The sequence below is a fragment of the Mustela lutreola genome, chromosome 5 (genome assembly GCF_030435805.1).
Source record: "Mustela lutreola isolate mMusLut2 chromosome 5, mMusLut2.pri, whole genome shotgun sequence".
Taxonomy (NCBI): Eukaryota; Metazoa; Chordata; class Mammalia; order Carnivora; family Mustelidae; genus Mustela; species Mustela lutreola.
Genome location: NC_081294.1, coordinates 73425295 through 73444564, shown reverse-complemented (window position 1 = coordinate 73444564; position 19270 = coordinate 73425295). Strand labels below are relative to the sequence as shown.

The following is a 19270-nucleotide window of genomic DNA, read 5'->3' as shown; positions in this document are numbered from 1 at the left end:
ACATAAAACAGCCAATATCACGGCAGCGGAGAAGCAGAAGCTAGAATTCCTGAAATGCAGTGTCCAAGCTAAGCTGCAAGACTACAGGGCCACCTCCAGGTCCAGGTCTGAAATCCTGTGCGCTAGGGGACTTGGCTCTTAACCGTTATGATCCTCTGTGCACCAGAGCCACAGCAGCCACCGGAAAAGCATTCCTGCTGTTGACAATGGAGGGGAGGCTAGGAGTCCTGAAACAGTAAGACAGGGGGCAGGGGCCATTTCTCAGGGCCCAGAACGTGTGGAATCTGCGAACTTGGGTAGGCTTTGCGAGTTTGCAAGGAGTTCCTGTCTCTGCGATCCCGCGCCAGGTGGCCCTGGAGACCCGGGCAAGCAGAGTGTCAGAGCGTCAGAGCGGGCGCGGGCCGTGGCCTCTCCCGCGGCAGCTGTCGGCTCAAACCAGGCAGGGAGGCGCCGCTGGTGACTGCACCTCATGAAACATTGATGCCCGGCTTTCACAGTGCCATCTTCCAGCACCTTGAGCCAAAGCGGCAGCCCCAGAGACCCATGGCCATCGGAGGGCATCTCAGCGGCTCCTGCCCCCCAGGGTGGTCCCCCGACATTCTGGTTTGCGGGACCCTGTCGCATCGCAGGGCCCCAGCAGCAGTAGGCTCAGACTGGGGGCTTGGGGAAAGCAGGAGCCTGGGTCAGCCAAATGTTTTCCCCCAAGAGGCTTCCAGAGGGGTTATCTGGCTGTGGGCAACACCGGGTGGAACCCAGATCCCATGAGTCCTGCCCATCTCCCAGAAGGAGGTCAACGGGGCCACATGGATAGAGTCCTCCCTTATACGGGGGATGGAGGGTGTGCGAGGGACGGAGCAAGTGGCCACAGATGTATCTGCGCTCCGGCTCCGTAGCCTTGATCTCTCTGCTCATCAGCCCAGCCCCGGAGGAGAATTAGGGAGGGGGGTTCTCCTCCAAGCAGGGCAGGGGTCGGGCGTTCGCCCCTCCCCAGTAACAACACCCCCCCCCTCCAACACCCACAGAGAAATTCTGGGGTCGGACCTCAAACCTCCTTGGCCGCCAAAACCTGCGCCGCGGACACTCCCTGCCAAAATGCAAGACCAGCTTCCTCTCGCAGGCTGAGCGGAAAGGGGAAAGGTAGAATCTTAGAACCCCGGCGTGACCCGCGCCAGGCAGGACCAGGGGAAACTCCAAACAACCCGTCAAACCGAGGTCTTCCTGGGCCCCTGGTGTGCCAGGTGGGGAACGGAGCCGAGTGAGGAAAAGTGCGCAGAGGCCAGGCCGGGACCCAGGCGGCTTCGTCCGCATGTGGCCCGGGTCCCCCTTCCGCCCGCGTTCCCCGGCCTCAGACCCCGCCGGCGACCCGCGCCGACCTCTGACTGCGCCCGAGGGAGGCCCGGACCCCTAGCCCGCAGGACGGCGCGCCGCCCCTCCCGGCTGGTCCAGGCGAGCGCCTCGCTTCCCCTCCCCACTTCCCGCCTCCCCGGCCCGTGTCCCCGCCTTCCCCGCGGGCGACGGGCGGCGGCGGCGGCGGGAGGAGCGGGCCGAGCCGAAGCTGCCTGGACCTTGCGCGGAGCGATGTAGCGAACCAGCGGGCACCCGAGCTGCGCGCACTGCTGGAGACGCAGCTGGATCTGGGGCCCCAGCCGAAGTCGAAACCTCAGGCAGAGTCCGTGGCTAGCGAGCCCGGAGCCGAAGAGCCGCACACGCAGCGCAACCCGCGTGGGGTAAGAGTTGTTGGGCTGGGGGCGCTGGGTCGCCGCGGTGTTGGGGCGCAGGGAGGCGGTGGCAGATTCCGCACTGTTTGCTCCAGGCGTTTGTGGGGTCCAGTGGGTGGCGCGGGACTGAGCGCACCGCCCGGGAGTCCGGGCGCCATCGAGGCAGCGCAAGGACTCGCTCCTGAGCCCAGCGCTGAGCGCTGCCTCACCTACTTGGAGGTCCCACCCATGCTTTGGCTCTAGGCACCCCAAGAGGGCAGCAGCCCCGGGGGCGCGGGCCCCAGCCCTGCTAAGGGCACAGCCCAGGACGCCCTTCGCAGCCCCTCGCGGGGGCGCAGGCCTCCGGGGACCTCTAGGAAAAAGGGCAGGCGAGAGGGCCGCCCGCCGCTTCCCGTTGCGCCGCGGAATGGGGGCCCCAGCACGAGCAAAAGCGCTGGCCCCTCTGCACGCCTGGGGACTTGAGCCGCAGCTTCGCGTCAAGAGGGTATTTTTTCTAAACGACACCGCTTCGTTCGTTGGTTCGTTGGTTCCTTCGGGCGGCTATGCCGCAGAAAAGCAACAGACACCGGCCAGAGCCCCGGCTCTCTTCACCAAGGACCCCGACGTCCCGCCGCCGTGCTCCGAGGCGCCCCCAGCCCACGGCGGCCTGCTCTCGCCCGCAAGAGTCGGGCTTTTTCTTACCCAGACAGAAACCCCAAATGCTCTTCGCAAAATCCAATAAAGACACTCCCGCGGCTTCTCCGGGGTTTGGTTGTTCACGCAGGGTTCCCCGGCACACAGCCGCTTCTCTAGAACCGGGTTTTGGAAATCTGAAATTGACCAGCCGGCTCTGAGCCGTTTCGGCCGCGGTCAAGCGAGGGCCCCGAGGCCGGCATCGCAGAAATGGGAACCCCAGGCTGGAATCCGGTTCCAAGGTTTTCCGATTCAGGAATCCCCTAAATCTAAAAATATTTGAGCCCACTTTTCTGAGAAACTAAGGCTTGGGTATTCTGTTGGCAACCCAGGGGACTCTGACAGCCACCGGGCCCAGAGGAAGGCAGTCCCAGGTTGCTGCCCCTTTGGCCAAAGACACAGGTCTAGGGTAATGGTTAAAGCTACAGACTGCAGAGGCAGCAGGGGAGGGGGGACTCGCTGACTCCCTCCCCTTTCCTCATACTGCTTGGAACTCTTCATCTCTGCTCGGAAAAGGAAAAGAGGCAGACAGGGGCATGGAGACCAGCCTGCCAGGACTCTGGGGTGCAGGGGAAGCATTGTTGCTTCTCCAGCCATACTCAGAGTGCCCTTCTCTCAGGAAAGCAGGTCTTGGGAAGAGGAGGCTGGGGTAATGGCTTTAGTTGACCCTCTGCTCCCAAGTTGCGTGACCAGCCTCGGCCATTCGCCCACCCTTCTCCGCCCCTTGGCTCAGCCATTCTCAGGAACCAGAGAACTACCCGTGAGTGGACTCCGTGAGCCATGAGGCCAGCCCTGCCAGCTGGTGCCAGAATTCCGAGTTCCCTGCTCCCATAAGCACCCCACTCAGCCATCCTGCCTGAGTACATCCCAGGTTTCTGCACCAGGACAGGCTCGGGAAGCCCAGGTATCAGGAAGGCTCAAGCTGGGATCCTTGGAAACCTAGAGAATCCAGTGAGATGGTTCCCTGCCCCACCTGAGCACCCCTTTCCCCCTTCACCCAGTAATTGCTTGTATTCAAAGAAACAAGAGCTTTTATTGGAGAGGGGGGTAGAGCAGACAGAAGGAGGTAGGTGGTCCCAGATGCACTCCCAAAACTGGGTTTTCTAGTTTGAACTTCTCCACAGCCTAAGAGGCTTAGGGTTGGAATGTCCCAGAGAGTCATGGATGGCCTCGAGGGCAAGCCACGGCACATTCCTTCCTTTTTCCTAAAATCCCTCTATTCTAATGCAAAGATTAGGACAGGGTACCCCCCATAAGCGAGCGAAAGGATGCCCTCCATGAGGGCCCTCCAAACACTCTTCCCAAATAAGATTACTGAACCATTCTTGGGCACAGAATCTGTTTTGAGCAAGCCGGACCTCAGGAAAGGTCCCTGTGGGGACTACTTCAAACCCCACAACAGCCTAGGCTTCTTCACTCAACCCAGCCAGGACTCCAAGCCTCCAAATTTCCTGAAAGTCACAGATTCATCGCTAGCTCTGTGTCGCCTGAAGGGATGGGAACTAGGGCACATGGTTCCAGCTCCAGGAAGCCCTCTTCCCTCCTCTCCTCACGTCCCCATCACCAAGCAAGCTGGAAGCTGAAGCAACAGGTAGGAATTGCTGAGTCCCGAGTCAGACATGGAAACTGGGGCACAATGCAGGCCAAGCCTTGCCCAAGGTCAGATGGCAAAGCGGGGAGAACACTGAACCCCTGCTTTTACTCCTGAAAGAGAGCTGCGTCCTGTCCTGTGTGTGTGATGCATGTCTGTTAGTGTGCTCAAAGCCCCTTCCCTGCCTGGGATAGTGCCCAGCCGGCAGAGGGTGAGGCTGGGAAAAAGAGAAACTGTCCGTGTCCATTCTCCAGCCAACACCCTGGCTGGCCAGGGTGTCCTCCCTGTCAGTCCCTTCCTCGCCCTGTACTCATTCAGCATTGGGGGGAGTGCTGTGCAGTGAAGTGACCACCCCCCCAGCCCCTCTCTAGGCCTCTGGGCCCCTGGGGATATGGAGCTTCACCCTGAAATTGACTGAGGGCCTTTTGGTGGTCCACACAGCAGGCATCAAGATTTCCAAAAAGAGGGACTACTGTGACTGCCTAGATCACTGCCAGAGGCTTGGGTCCACTGCAGCACACAGCAGGTGCTCGATAAATGCATTAAATGCATCAACAGTGAACGAGGTGAGCCCCTCAGACGGACCTGCTAGAGCTTCAGAGTCACAGAACACGCTCCATTCATCTGTGGAAGATGGTCTCTTTACATCCCATGGACAGTGGAAAGCTAGAGCTTTCAGCCTCTGGACACCCAGAGGTGCCCCATTCATTCCCCGTCACCACCCAAGCGGCCACTGTGCTCCCCACCTTGGCCTGACACCTGGCAGCCTTAGAACATAGCTCCTGTCCCCGACCAGCCTGATTTTGCATTGAGCAGAGTTCTGGAACCCAGAGGTCTGGCTGTGGGCATGCCTAGGTGACTATATGCAGCCCCATGGGTGGATTTATTGAGTATGTATGCATCTGTGTGTGCCGCACACCTACATTGTACGTGCTACATATGTGTGTGTGCACGCGCGCGCGCTCCTGAGTCCTGCCTGTGCCCGGGCAGGCTGGGTCACACACTGTGCTTGAAAAGAGTTACCTGCTGCTGCAACCGCAACTGCGAAATGTGGTAAAAGATGGGGCTGAGGGCAAATGCAGGACAACCATACTTCCCAGGCCCCCTTTCTGCCATCCTCCCCCTACACACACACACACACACACACACACACACACACACACACACACACACGACTTAGAGAAATTCCCCTCTGGGAGGAAAGGGCAGGAGTTGCAGAATCTCCCCAAAACCAAACCCCCTGAGGAACATGGTCCCTCTGTGGCCTCAGACCCAAACCCTGCCCCTGCGGCCACAGGCACCACTGAGAAAGTGCTCCAGACCCCAAGGAGCCATGCTTTCTCCCAGGGCCCCCGGGCTGGGGGCCTTGGGCTAAGCTTCAGTGAGTGAGAAGCAGGCCTGTTTCTACCCTTCAGCCATGGACCCCTGCAATCCTCGCCAAACAGCTCAGCCTGAGGCTGTGGGTCTCCCTCTGGTGAGAAGCCAGGGTGAGGGCAAGAAGGCAGTGCCTGCAGAACATCGCAGATCTCTCAGCCTGCTCAGTCAGTCCCAAGCAGAGACCTTCCTGGAGGAAGAGATGCAGATGCACCACGCCTTGGGGTGAGGCGCAGGGCCTGGAGAGTAGGGCAGTGCTTCTCCATCGGGGTGCTGTCCTGCCCAGCGCTGCTCCTATATGGGGAAGTTGGTCAGCAGGTGAGGGGCAGAGGGCAGTCTGGGGTCTAGCTGTGGTCAGAGGAACAGGTCAGGGTCGCACTCTCCCACCCTAGCTGCCCTCTGTTTGCTCAAGACTCTGAGGTCTCAGGGCCGGCTAACAATTGTTCGGCAAAATCCTTCAACAAACTTCATTGAAGTAGAACTCCAGAAGGGCATCATTATTGGGGTGGGGAGAGAACGTCTGTGCCTGCACCCATGGAGGCCCCACTGAGCTGAGCTCAGCCACCACTGTACCAGAGAGAACCTCAAAGGGGGTAGCCTTCCTGGTCTGGAGACCCAGGGCTCGCAAAAGGCAGGCACCTGGCCTCGCCTGCAGGCCAGGTGCCTGCCTCTCTGGGAAGCCACGCAGAGGCCCCAGATCGCTGCAAACCTGCCCTGAAGGGGGCAGAAGCCAATCCCCTAGCTGCCAAGGCCCGGGCCTGGCTGATTTGGCCGGACTGGCGCAAAACAAGGGGAGCGAGCCCTACAGAAGAGGCTAAGGGGCCTGGTGGGGCTCTTGGGGTCTCCCGCTGCACTCGCCAGAGGCCTGGAGCCAACAGAAACGTTTCATCTGATTAGAAGCCATCAGTTCTATCCCAATCCCAGAAAATTGACTGCGGTGCAGAGGGGGAGGCCTGAGAAGCAGCCTTGGAGGACAGGGTCCAAGCTAATTAGGAGGCAGCATCCGGGGGCCCATTAGAACGCAGGCTGCTGTCACTCAGCCGGGCTCAAGTCCCGGGAGAAGAGGCCCCGAGAAAGGAGGGGCGGGCGGCCCTTCGACGAGGACGCCGCTGGGAGCTGCCGGAACGGGCCCCGGGCTCTGCCCCCGCCCTGGCGCTGGCTCGGAGGCGCCCGCTCCTTGCGATCCTGCTCGGGGAACATTCTCTCATCCTCGGCTGTTCTCGCCGGGGGCTGGGGACTTCGAAGCGGCCCAGACAGGAGTTGATTCTGAGCAAAACAAGTCATTTGGGGCTTGAGGTGGGCACGAGCCACGCGGGACTTGGAGGCCAGATGCGTTTCTTTTGTGCGGCCGAGGGAGAAGTCGGTGTGTCAACGGGGAAGGAGGGAGCGGCGCGGGGAGGCCGCGGGGGGGTGGGGTGGAGGGAGGGGGCGGGGAGGCGGCGGGAAGGTGGCTGCGGAGGGGAGGGCACGGGCAAGGGAGGGCGGGCGGCTCGGGGCTGGATTCCGCCCGCGCTCCCTCGCTCGCTGGCTCGCTCCCTCCCCAGCCCCCTCCCACCCAGGCCCACCCCACCCACCACCCCTGGCGCAGGGACTGCTGGAACCTGGCGGTGCGCGCTGTCGCTTTAAGACAGCCTCTGCCGGCGCCGTCCGGAGCCTTAGAAACCGGCCCCGGATCGGGAGCCAGAGCTGGGGCCGGGCGGGCGGCAGAGGCCCGAGCGGCGGGAGCGCAGCGCGGAGCGCGAAGCCGGGCATCCGGTCGCGAGAAACCGCTGCAGCTGCCGCCCGCCTGGCCCCGCAGCCCCGGGCGGTCCATGGGGCGGGCGCGGCGTCGTTGCGGGCGCGGGCAGCCCTGGGGGGCAGCCAGTTAGGCGCTGTGCTCTTGTCCCCGCAGGTCGCAGCCAGGGCGGCCGGGCGCGCCCAGCCCCGGCCCCTGGAGCGCCCGCCGCGGTACCCGCCTCCATGGACGCCTTCAAGGGGGGCATGAGCCTGGAGCGGCTGCCGGAGGGACTCCGGCCGCCGCCGCCGCCGCCGCACGACATGGGGCCTGCCTTCCACCTGGCCCGTGCCGCGGACCCCCGCGAGCCCCTGGAAAACTCCGCCAGCGAATCGTCCGACACGGAGCTGCCAGGTAAGCGCAGCTCCCCGCGAGGCGCGCACCGAGCCGAGCCGGGCGCACAGAGCGGGGAGCGGGAAGCAGGGCCTGGAGCCGGCGCCGCGCGGTCAGGCTCCCTCTACACCCAGGAGCGTCAGGACCTTTTCTTTTCCCGTTCTCGGCCTGAGGGTGAACGCGTAAATTTACGCGCTTTATTAAACGAAATTCAGTGCTCTACTTCCACCCGGTCCCCACGCGCCAGATGCACAAACCTACAACGGGAGGGTCGGACTGACAGCCCCTCTTGTTCAGAAGCAAAGAGAACAGGAAAAGAAAAATCCGTTTGCGTAACTGGGTGCCCAGGGGCCGATCAGACCGCCGGAGAGGAGTAGATCGAGAAGGGAATGGGGCAGCGGACGAGAGAGAAAGTGCCGGGAGAGACTGAGACGGGGGCACACACCCCGACAGGCAGTGGGCGACAGACTGAGGAGGGAGAAATCCGAGAGAAGGGGCGGCGGGAAAAGTCAGGAAAACAAACTGAGGGGAGCGGCGGTGGACAACCGCAAATAAAAAGAAGGCAGAGGACAGCAAGAGCGAACAGGCCAAGGGGTGCGCACCCGGCAGGACCCCCCCATTGAGGGAGCCCGGTCCCACGTGCGCCGCGGGACCCCGGAGCTGCCAGGCGGCCCAGCCAGGGCCCTGACTCGGCTAGTGCATGTCTCCCTCCGCGCTGCCTTTTTGTCGGAGCTCAGGCTTTCCCCCCCAGGCCCGCTGCGAGCTGGACCCGCGGGTGGGTGGTGCGGGCTACATAGCGCGGCTAATCGTCGCCGGGTGCCGGCCCCGGGGGTCCCCGTTTGGCTCCCGCAGACGGCGCCCGGGCAGAGCTCCCTGCTCCGTGGGCGCCTCTGCTGTGCTCATTTCTTAATCCACCGCTGAGTGTATCTCTACGCGTTTTTAATCTCTATTTGTTTCTGTTTTGCATCCCTAAGTGACTTTTTTCTGAGAAGTTCTGTTTGCTTGGCTAAGAAACAATCAACGCGGAACTGTACTTTTGTTTTCAAGAGTTTTTAGCGTGGCCTTTGGTTGGTTTTTATTTGTTAAAACCCAGAGGAATATACAGCGGTAGACTGCTTTGTAAAACCAAATCTACGTGGATATATTTAATTCTTTAACTGTAATTTTCGGTGTAGAAAGAATTACTACACTAGGCATATTTCTCTGGAATTTTAAAAATCTCTACATACAACATTATTCTTGGGGAGATGTTTTAAAAGTCAATCCAAAATGGCGCGTTTCTCCGGGATTTTTTTTTTCTTCAAAATCTATTTGCAGCGGTGTTACTTTGATAACTTAAATTATGTAGCTCTATAGTGCTGTATTTCCCTGGGACTTAAAAATTATCTCTAGAAAGGGCATTATTAGGAAGGGGTTAAAAATCTATCTACAACAGTACATTTTTTTTTTTTTTAAATCCCAGAGAAATAAATGCCTGTGTCTGCTTGGAGTTTTTACACCCACAGCACTGTATATAGTTAGGGGTGTGTTTGCACGGAGATTTCAGGCATCTTAATTTGCATTTGCTGTGTTCCTACCTATTTTTAAGATTTTGTGAGCCTTTCTATGGTTTTAGGATAGAATTGAGTTTATCTGGGCTTCTATGTTTTGTTTTTAAATTTTGTCTTTTTATTTCCATGTGTCTGTGACTGAAGGTGTTTTGCGTAGCTGGAAAGAGTGAGAGGCTAGAGCCCCAGGTCACCTAGACAGTCTGTTGGTCTGGGCTGCCGCCTGAGGGATTTTTTCTGGGTCTCTGGACTTGAGGCCTGGAGCAAAGGCCGGGAACACAGCTGTGTTGTGCCTGCCCATGTGGCTCCCACACAGCCCTGGGGAGAAGAAGGTGGAGGGGCCACGGCCTCGCTCCAGCTCCACCGACCCACTAGCTTCAGGCTGAAATATTTGGTCCTGGCTCAGAAAAGCAGAACCCCTCCTGATTGACACCCCAAAGAGCCCTCAAAATTTCATATACATGCGGGTGACAAAGCCAGTCGGGCTCAAGCCCCAGCGGAGCGGCAAGAGCAGGCTCTGCCCAGCCAGGAACCTCAGCCTGTGCCTCCGGTTCCTGGGCTCTTCGGGAGTGCGTCAGACCAAAGGTGACTACTGACGATCTGGCCCCCAGCAGGCTCTTTCAGTGGGGACAATTCTAGGGCTCCTGGCGGGAGGAAGGGCATGCCAGCGCTGGTGGCAGGCGCTTCGGTGGAGCCGGGATGGGTGCAAAAGGGCAGAAGCCCAAGGTGACTGGGGCCTGTCCTGTCCGATTCAGAGAAGGAGCGCAGCGGGGAAGTCAAAGGGCCGGAGGACAGCGGCGCAGGAGGCACGGGCTGCGGCAGCGCGGAGGACCCGGCCAAGAAGAAGAAGCAGCGGCGGCAACGCACGCACTTCACAAGCCAGCAGTTGCAAGAGCTGGAGGCCACGTTCCAGAGGAACCGCTACCCCGACATGAGCATGCGGGAGGAGATCGCGGTGTGGACCAACCTCACCGAGCCGCGCGTGCGGGTGAGCTCAGCGTGTGCGCCTAAGGCGACCGGAGCGGAGGGCTGCTGGCCACCTCTGCCGCCGTCCTCGGAAAGCTTTAGACCCTGCTCAGATTTTGTCTCTGTCCCACCACTCAGACCTGCTCTTTCCCTCCGTGGGAGAAGATTCCACTGTAGGCCCCTGTCTCCGGGGCTGCTGCTAAGCCCTTTAGTGGTTAGAGCCCTTACCGCCTGGCAGCCTACCTGACCCTGGGGCTCTGCTGCGGCTTCACCCTAAGATCTGTGGCCCCAGGGGGGGGATTTCCCCTGTGCTGCAGTGGGCCCTGGGCCCACTCGGATATGACCGCCCTAGACTGCACAGAGGATTCCCACTGATGGTCACCTCGGAGCTGCTGGCACCTTCTCCAGAAAACGAAAGGGAAAGGCACGTCTTGCCTAGCCACCTGGCAGAGGCCTGAACAGTACCTAGGCTTGGAGGCTCAGAAACTCCCGGGGCAGTGATCCCAACCACACAGGCTGCTTCTCCAGAACCTCAGCATAGTCCCCGCCTGACTCCTCTCCAGCCAGTCAGCCAGTAGGGAGCTGGACCCTTTCCCTGTTGCCCTTTCCTTTAGGGGCTGGGTTCAGGTGAAAGAGGAGCAGCTCTGGTGGAAGAGTGACCCTCAGGCCAAGTCCCTTTGGAGATGTAAGATCTCTGACCCGTGACCAGACTGCACCCTCCCTCTCCTCGCCTTTTCCTTCCCAGTGAAATCAAGAGCGAGCGAAGAGGTTATGTTGCCAGAGCAGCAAGAGAATCATTTCTTTTCTGAGTACGCAAATATTTAATCAGATACTGGGAGGACGTCCCAAGCGAGCTCAAAGTGCTACCTGGCCTACTGACTCCCTGCTATAACGCAAGCTCTCGCCCCTCCCATCAGGCTGGCCAGCCCAGTGGGACACGAGTGAAGACAGCACTCAGTAATCCTGAACTCACTAATCCTGCCCAGGTTTATGGTGATTCGGGTGGTGTGGGGTGGAATCAGGCAATGTCAGTGCCCGGGACTAGAAAAGGCTGAGATGCAGGGGTCCGGCAGGCTCGCTCAGGAAACTCAACCCAGGGCTGGAAGAGGGCTTCGGAGGATAGAAGGCATGCATAGGAGTATAGAAGAGGACGGGCAAGGACCAGGAGTTGGTAAAGAACAAGTTCTTATTAAATTTTGTGGGAGAAAGTAGAGGGGAGATTAGAGAGAAACTAGTTAAGAAGTGAAAGGAAATTAAATATTTGCAGAGAAACATATTTGGCATATATTTAGGTGGCAGGGAAGAAATTAACTATTTAAGGGAGGGCAAAAGGATCAGATGGTTGAGAAAAATAAAGAATCAACTATTTAAGAGAAACAATAACGGTCAGATATTTGGAAAGATGGGGAAAACTATTTGGGAAAGAATCAAAAGGATCAAAAATGAAGGATAACGGAGAAAGTGGACTGAGGGGAAAGAAAGCAGTTCAGAGAGCAGGGTGGACCAAAAGAAAATAAACATTTAGCGCAGAAATGAGAATATCAAATGTTCCCAATAAATATGGATACAAACTATTTGAGGAATGAAAAAAGTGAAAAAAGAATAAAGGGAGTCGGAAGACCCTGCATTTCAGGGAAGAAAAATACCTTTTACATTAGAGGGCAAAGAAAAAGAACAGAATATTTAGGAGATAGACCGGGGCCCCTTCTGGGGAGAAGGCTGGAGATGGACTGGTTGAGAGAGGAAAAAGCAAACGAATATTTGCTAAAACAAAAGAGGATCAATCCGTACTAGGAGAAGTCATCAGATTTAACTTAGGGGAGTGGATATAGATCAGAAATGGGGAAAAGACGAAATGTTTTCTGGGGACAGGAAAGGAACCATTAAGGAGCACGGCCCGCAGGGGCGGAAATAACGAAGAAAAGAGAAGCTATTCGGAGAGGAGGAGGCAGCGGAGGGATGGGGTGGAGGGGTGGAGGTGGAGGGGCCTTCCTGCCCTCGCCAGCCCTGACCGTTCTCCTGCCCCCTCCCCCAGGTCTGGTTCAAGAACCGGCGAGCCAAGTGGCGGAAGCGCGAGCGTAACCAGCAGCTGGACCTGTGCAAGGGCGGCTACGTGCCGCAGTTCAGCGGCCTGGTACAGCCCTACGAGGACGTGTACGCCGCTGGCTATTCCTACAACAACTGGGCCGCCAAGAGCCTGGCGCCAGCGCCGCTCTCCACCAAGAGCTTCACCTTCTTCAACTCCATGAGCCCGCTGTCGTCGCAGTCCATGTTCTCGGCACCCAGCTCCATCTCCTCCATGACCATGCCGTCGAGCATGGGCCCCGGCGCCGTGCCCGGCATGCCCAACTCGGGCCTCAACAACATCAACAACCTCACCGGCTCTTCGCTTAACTCGGCCATGTCGCCGGGCGCCTGCCCGTACGGCACGCCCGCCTCGCCCTACAGCGTCTACCGGGACACGTGCAACTCGAGCCTGGCCAGCCTGCGGCTCAAGTCCAAGCAGCACTCGTCGTTCGGCTACGGCGGCCTGCAGGGCCCGGCCTCGGGCCTCAACGCGTGCCAGTACAACAGCTGACCGCCCCGCCAGGCCCCGCGGGCCCGCGGCAGGCGCGGCGCCGGGCCGGGGGCGGCGCGGAGGACCTCGCCACGCCGCGCCCCCTGCGCCCGCGCAGCCCTCTCCTCCCCACCTCCCCACCTCCGGGCTGGTTGTGTGTTTGCTTTTCTGGACCCCACTGTGCCCTCCCAAAAGAGACGAAACAAAACAAAAACACGTCGGAGAAAAGTGCTGCGAAAAAAACGGATGAGTTGCAATTTCCCTCGGGGTGGCGCGGGTGGTGTGTGTTCGCTCCCTCGGGCCGGGCAGACCGTTGCGCGGAGGGGACGCGGGGCGGGAGGCCGGCGTTCCGGAGAGGGCGCCCTGGGAGCCCGCGTTCCCGCCGCGCCTGCGAACTGGACGCGCGGAGCCCGCGTAGGCCGGCCTGGGCCCCGTAGGGACCAAGGCGCCCCCTCCAAGCTGGGCCCGGCCGAGCGTACCTTAGCTCGATTCGGATCCGAGTTGGAGCGGGCGTTGGGTCGGGGATGACGGTGCCCAGCCTGGGTTCGGAGACTCGCTGTGGAGCTGCACGCAGCACCGGCGTGCCCCGCGTGCCCTCGCAGCCGCGAGCACCAGATTCCTATTTTAAGGCTACGGAGCCCCAGCTGGCGGTGCGGACGCGGCGGGAGAATGGGGCAGGCTCATCTCCTAGCACCCCCGGCGCACCCCCACCCCCACCCAGCTTCGCCACAGGCCCGGACCCTCCACTCCGCTCCCTGGCTAGGAAGTGGTCCCCTTGGCCCGGCGAAGAGCACCCCCTCCTCACCGCCTGCCGTGCAAGAGTCGAGCCGGGAGAGCTCGGGGCGCGGCCAGGCCCCCCCCCACCCCAGCGCGCCGCGCCCACTTTGCACACCCGCTCTCCGGCCCGCGCCCCTGTTTACAGCGTCCCTGTGTATGTCGGACTGACTGTATAGAATTATAAATCTGTCTATATCGACTTGTCCATGTACGTCTATTAAAACCATAGTACAAGCGTGCTAACCGCTGCCGGCCCGGACTGCTTCATTCCACTGAGAAGGGAGGCGGGTAGAAAGGGAACGGCGCCACCGTGGGCCCTGTGGGTAAGGAGAGAGGAGCCAAGTGGCCGCCTCCTAGTGGAGTGGGAGGTGCTCTCTTCCACCACGATTCCTGACCTGCTCTGCCCGACTCCATGAGGGCCCCATCCGGAGCTCCGAACTCCTTCTCCGCGCCCACCAGGTACTCCCCGGCTGGACCGCACAGCCTCCGCGCTGTGCTCTGTGCTCGGCCACCCTAGCCAGCACCCCACTTCCCCCGCTGCCCGACTCTGCAGGCTCTTTCCAAGCTGGGTCGGCGGGGACCCCCAAGCCCTGGGACTCTGTGTGGCCCTTGTCCACCCGGAGAGTCGGGGTGAAGGCCGCTGAAAGCTCCTTTAGTCCTGGAGTTGCCTTTTCTCCTGTGGCCCCCGTACTCCTATCTTGAAGCCCTGCCCTAGCTGTTCCAGGGGAACTGAGGATGCGAGATCCGCCAGGGCCTCCCTCTGTTCCCCACCCCCTCACCCCCCGCCCCCGCGGAAATCCCACGCAGGGGCAACTGGCAAGGCTGTGCTGGAGAAAGCGTCCATCGCAGGGAACTAACGTCTCACTTCCCTTCCACCCCAAGGTATGGGAAGGAGGCTGATGCCGCTTCCACCCTCCCCAGGCTTTGGAAACTACTGAACAAGATCAGCCTGTAAAGTGCCTGTAAAATTCTGCTTCCCTTAAGTCCCTTCACTTCCAATGGCAAAAGAGAATGTTTGCAGCTGGAGTGGGGGAGGGAGGAGGGGCTGGTATTCTGCTTTAGACTCACCTTGTGACTGGGATTGGCGCTGCCCTGGAGCTGGACCCCCGACAAGCCCCAGATGGGAAGGGGGCCCAGCCATAGGCCTAATCACCAGCTACTAGCTGGAGAGCCCTGTGCACACATTCTGAAACCAGGTCAGCACTGCCTCTGAGGGCAGGAGTGTTGTCCCTATTATACACGGGATAGAACCAAGACTTCACCATGCTCTGCAACTGGGCCAAGGTCACAGGGAGTCAACAATCTTTATATTCCAAAGCATCTTTCCACTGATCTTCCCACTTTTAGATGAGGAGTGAGGAAGGGTTCTTCCCGGAGGATGGCTCAGCCTGATGCTATAGAACTTAACAGTGTGGGGCTCTGAGGACAGGGCCAGATACACAGGCCAGAGGAGGGAGGTAGGAGGAGGGAAGGCTGGGGCAGGGGGCTGGAGCCAGACCACCCCGCCTCCCCCAACGGCTCCAGTCCAGAGCTCCGACCCCTTACTCTCTGGAAACATAAACACACAGCCACATCTGGACTCAAAGTTCCTACCCCAGCCTCACACATCTGCCAAGGCCAGGGGGGCCCTGGTCTCAGTTGAGGGCAGAAGGCAGGAGAGACCTAGGAGATGGGACTGGAGGAAAAAGGCAGAGAGGCCTCTCCTGAAATTCAGGCCCAGCCTCAGGGGACACGGCCGACAAGGGGCTCTGGCAGAGGCTCCAGTGTGGCTTTGGGGTCCCAGACCAAGCAGCTGCAGATAGGGGTGACAGGGCAGAAGCAGTCCCAGAACAACCTCGTCACCCACCAAGGAGCATGGCCAACAAGGTCAGTGTCAGACCCTATGGTGGACTCCGCCCACCTCTTCTGACCCCGTGGTGGGTGTCTGCAGAGAGGAGTACCAGCCGGCCCTCCCCGCTGTACCACCACGGGGTCATCTCTGAAGGCAGGCTGAGGAATATGTGGGGCTCTGAAAGTCCAATCTTCTGGGGAAAGAAGTAAAAAGCCCTAGTTGTCTTCTGCCTCAAGAAGCCCCGGGGAAGGAGTGCCATTCATTCACGCCACATTTACTGTGTTCCTGCCCTTGGCACTTGGGATTGAGCGCTGGGAAACAAGACAGTCCAGGCTCTCACGGACAAGTAAACAAACATGTGTATAATTACAAACTGGGCTGAGTGCTTTTGAAGAAAAAGAACAGGGTGCTGTGAGTCAGAAAAAAAATGAGAATTCTGCCTTGAATAGGGTGCTCAGTGGGCTGTTCCACAGACGTGGCTCTGTCTCTCATTTCTTCAGCCCGTTTGGGGCCCAGGGCCCAGGGCCGGGGCTAAGCGTACACTGCTGGGTCAGCCCCCTTACCTGCATGCCAGCCCTAGAAGGAAGCGTTCTCATTGTCCCCTTTCCCTCTTTCCCGGATGAGGTCCCTGAGCCTGACAGAGGTCAGGTCACTTGGCCAAGGTCCACAGCAGGAAGTGATGGAGTGGGCTCCAGCCCAGTCCGTGGCTGCCCTAGCTTCAGCACCAGGCTGTCGCATGTGCAGCAGCGGCACCGGGAGCTACATGGTGGGGAGGGGAAGGAGTCTGGCCTGGAAGGGGCTGTGATTTCTCCTGGCTACTGGGGACTAACCCCAGGAAAGAGGAAAGCAGATTTGGTCCCTGCTTGGTGCCAAAAGCCCCAAAGGGCTGCTGCAGGCTTAGTGCGGTTATGAATTAGAAACAGGTGGGCCAGAGGAGGGTGTCCAGCTCTGGTTTGCGGGCACTACGGGGAACCACCACCAGAGTCCCTGGTCACTGAGGGGAACCGAGGTACCTCCCCTAGCTTTAGGGACCAGGCCAGGCTGTGGGCTGTGGGCTGCCTCGGTGCCATGGCCTCCCCAAGGACAGCTGCCAGAGTCATCTAGAAGGTGAGGGGAAGTCACAGCTGGCAGATCTGCCTGGGAGGGGGCATTGGCCCAGGAGTCCAGGCCCTGGAGGTGGGCTGTGTGTCTTCCTTCAGCACCACGTGCCCGAGCCTGCTGCTCCCGACCAGCGGGGCCCCCATCAGGAGAGAACAAGTGTGGGGAACAGAGGAAGGATGATGCGTGCCCACCGACCTCCCCATCTTCTGGGCCAGTTACTCAGCTCTGGCATCCGAGTAAGCTTCGCCGTGGTCTTGGAGAGCAAGGGTTTGCGTCTGGCTCCACCTCTGAGTTGCTTTGGACAAGAGACGACGTCTCTGAGCCTGTTTCTTCTTCCATAAAAGGGAATAACAATCACTTTACACAGTTGCTTGAAGGATTAAAGGAGATAACATGTAAGACATTAGTTGTGGGGCTGGTGTAGAGTTATTACTGACGGTGGTGGCTGTGTTGCTGTTACTAAAGGGACATGTCCTGCTGCTCCCCTTGAGGGACTTGTTCCCTGCTTTCCACATTAATAGGACTTCTCTAAGTTTCTCAATGGGTCCTTTCTGAAAATATCATTTGGAGCCCAACTTGGGTTTTCCCTCTGGCTTCGCTGGGTGTCATGGATGTGAATTGTGACAGCCCCACCGACCGCCTTCACCACTGCATCCCACCTGGGGACCCATTCCGGACTTGGACCCACAGGAACCCAGCCCAGTGTCCTAGGTCCAGGGCCTGGGAGGCCCAGTGGAACCAGGCCCAGTCCCTGTTGTCCCCGGGCCTCAGGAGAGGCCCACAGGTAGTGAGTATTCTGACAGAGGAGACCGGGGAGCCCAGGAGACCCTGACCCTAGAATTGTCCTCTAAAGACTCTCCGCAATGTGGGATAAAGGGGCCTGGACCCTTCTTTTTGTGTTCTAGATCTTACTGATAGCTAACATCCGGCCCTTCCTGAGTGCCAGACCCCAAGAAGCACTTGATAGCAATTCCAGCACTCCCTCCTCGGGGGAGGGAGGGGCTCCTTATGTTTACAAAGGAAGAAACTGAGGCTCAGAGAGAATCAATAGCTCACCTGTGATGCCACAGTGAATGAGGGACAGCGTTGGGACCCAGGTCCCTGGTCCCCTCCATGCACCGGGTACTCTCTTGGCATCTGTATTGGGCAGCAGGGGATGGGGGGAAGGGTAAACAATTATAGGAGCATCTGGGTGGCTCAGATGGTTAGGCATCTGCCTTCAGCTCAGATCATGGTTTCCAGGTCTTGGGATTGAGCCCCACATGGGATTCCTGGCTGGCTCAGGGGGTAGACTGCTTCTCCCTCTCCCTCTGCCTCACCCCCTGCTTGTGTGTTCTCTCTCTCTCTCTCAAATGAATAAATTTAAAAAACCTTTAAAAAAACAATTATAATTCATGTTGATTCCTATCACGAAGCTGGGCTCAGGTGTGCTCTGGGAGAGAGAAAGAAAAGGCCCCAGGCCCCAGGACTTGCCTGCACTGAGCTCACTTGGCTCTGGGGAGGAGAGCAGCAGAGGGCACAAATAACAGGGGGACTGAGGAAGCCCCGGGATGCTGGCAGCAGAATGGAGCGAGCAGGTGAGGGCACAGAGCAGCTTTCTGGAGAAGGCAGGACCCTGGAATATCAGCCATTAAATCCAAACTCCCGTCTCCTTCAGTACTACAAACTTCTCGTTTCCTAGACACGTGCTTCTAGTCTGCCTCCCTCTGGAAGCTCTCCTCGGCGTCCTCCCACCCCTGGCCGGCCTGCCTCTTTGCCGCTTTCACCACAGGAACCCGACTCTTCACACTCTCCATGTTGCCTTCGCAGGGCCCTGGACCCGGCCTCCCAGTTGGCTGGTGCTGCCCAGAGCAGGTGTCCCCCTACTGAGTGGCTGTAAGAACTTCAGGAGACTCAGCCCCCAGAGCCCAGCCAGGCTGGAGGATGGGGGTGCTGTGACCCAGGGCAGAGAGACGCTGCTGAGGAGGAGGTCAAGATGCAGGAAGCTGCATCGGGAGGGGGTGGAGGAAAGCTGCTCTGGCTGTCTCCATCCCGTGGCCCCATTTCACTCTGCACTGTCCCCTGCTGCGCATCGGACATATTTTATTTCTCTTCCTCATCTCATTTTATAGATGAGGAAGCTGAGGCTCAGGCTTGTCATGTAACCTGTCTAAAGGGTACCCAGCTTCTAGGAACTCAGGTCCCCACCAGACCGCAGAGCCCACAGCACTCACTCATGTGGACAGAGCCTCCCAGAGGCAGGGCACTGGCAGCTGGGCAGGGCAGCTACTGTCACAGAGTCCACAGAGTCGGCGCGCTGAGGCGAACAGGTGTGGACAGCAGCACCTGGAGAAGTGTCTGCACATGGTCATGCTCACGGCGCATTTGCTGAATAAAAGAACTGAGGGATTGGGGCGTCTGGGTGGCTCAGTGGGTTAAGCCTCTGCTTTCAGCTCAAGTCATGATCTCAGGGTCCTAGGATCGAGTCCCGCATCGGGCTCTCTGCTCAGCAGGGAGCCTGCTTCCTTCTCTCCCTCTGCCTACTTGTGATCTCTCTGTGTCGAATAAATTAATAAAATCTTTAAAAAAAAAAAAAAAAAGAACTGAGGGGCTGCAGTCCACAAAACAGATCCTGGCTCCTTCTCCCTCTCCCTGCTCTTCTCTCCTCTCTCTTGTCTCTTTCCTTCACCCGCACACACTTACTCCTCGCGCTCAGCACAGGCCGCTCTGGGCACGGCTTTTCAAGGTGAGATGACAGGGGCACCTGGTGACGCGGTCAGTTAAGCATCCAACTCTTGGTAGTGATCTTGGCATCCCGAGATGGAACCCCACATTGAGCCCCCCAACAAGCTCCTCGTTCAGCCAGGCATCTGCCTGGGATTCTCTCTCTCTCTCTCTCTCTCCCTCTGGACCTGACACCCACTCTCTCTCAAATAAATAAATAAATAAATAAATAAATAAATAAATAAATCTTTTTTGGTTTTAAACTGGACCAACCAAAAAAAAAAAAAAAAAAACCCACCCAATTCAAAAATGGGCAAAGGATCTGA

The 19270-nt window shown here is 58.8% G+C and overlaps 1 protein-coding gene across 2 annotated transcripts; it reads left to right on the top strand.

The window, feature by feature from the left end:
* Positions 1–1521: 1521 nt before the first annotated feature.
* On the top strand, positions 1522–13557 carry PITX1 (paired like homeodomain 1). 2 transcript variants are annotated; one of them, XM_059174620.1, is made up of 4 exons: positions 1522–1727; positions 7247–7483; positions 9765–9997; positions 12011–13557. In XM_059174620.1, the coding sequence occupies exons 2-4, from the start codon at positions 7315–7317 to the stop codon at positions 12551–12553; spliced, it is 945 nt and encodes a 314-aa protein (XP_059030603.1). In that variant the 5' UTR covers positions 1522–1727; positions 7247–7314; the 3' UTR covers positions 12554–13557. The 2 variants fall into 2 exon arrangements, with proteins under 2 accessions (XP_059030603.1, XP_059030602.1); XM_059174619.1 differs by lacking the exon at positions 1522–1727 and adding an exon at positions 6515–6718.
* Positions 13558–19270: the final 5713 nt, after the last annotated feature.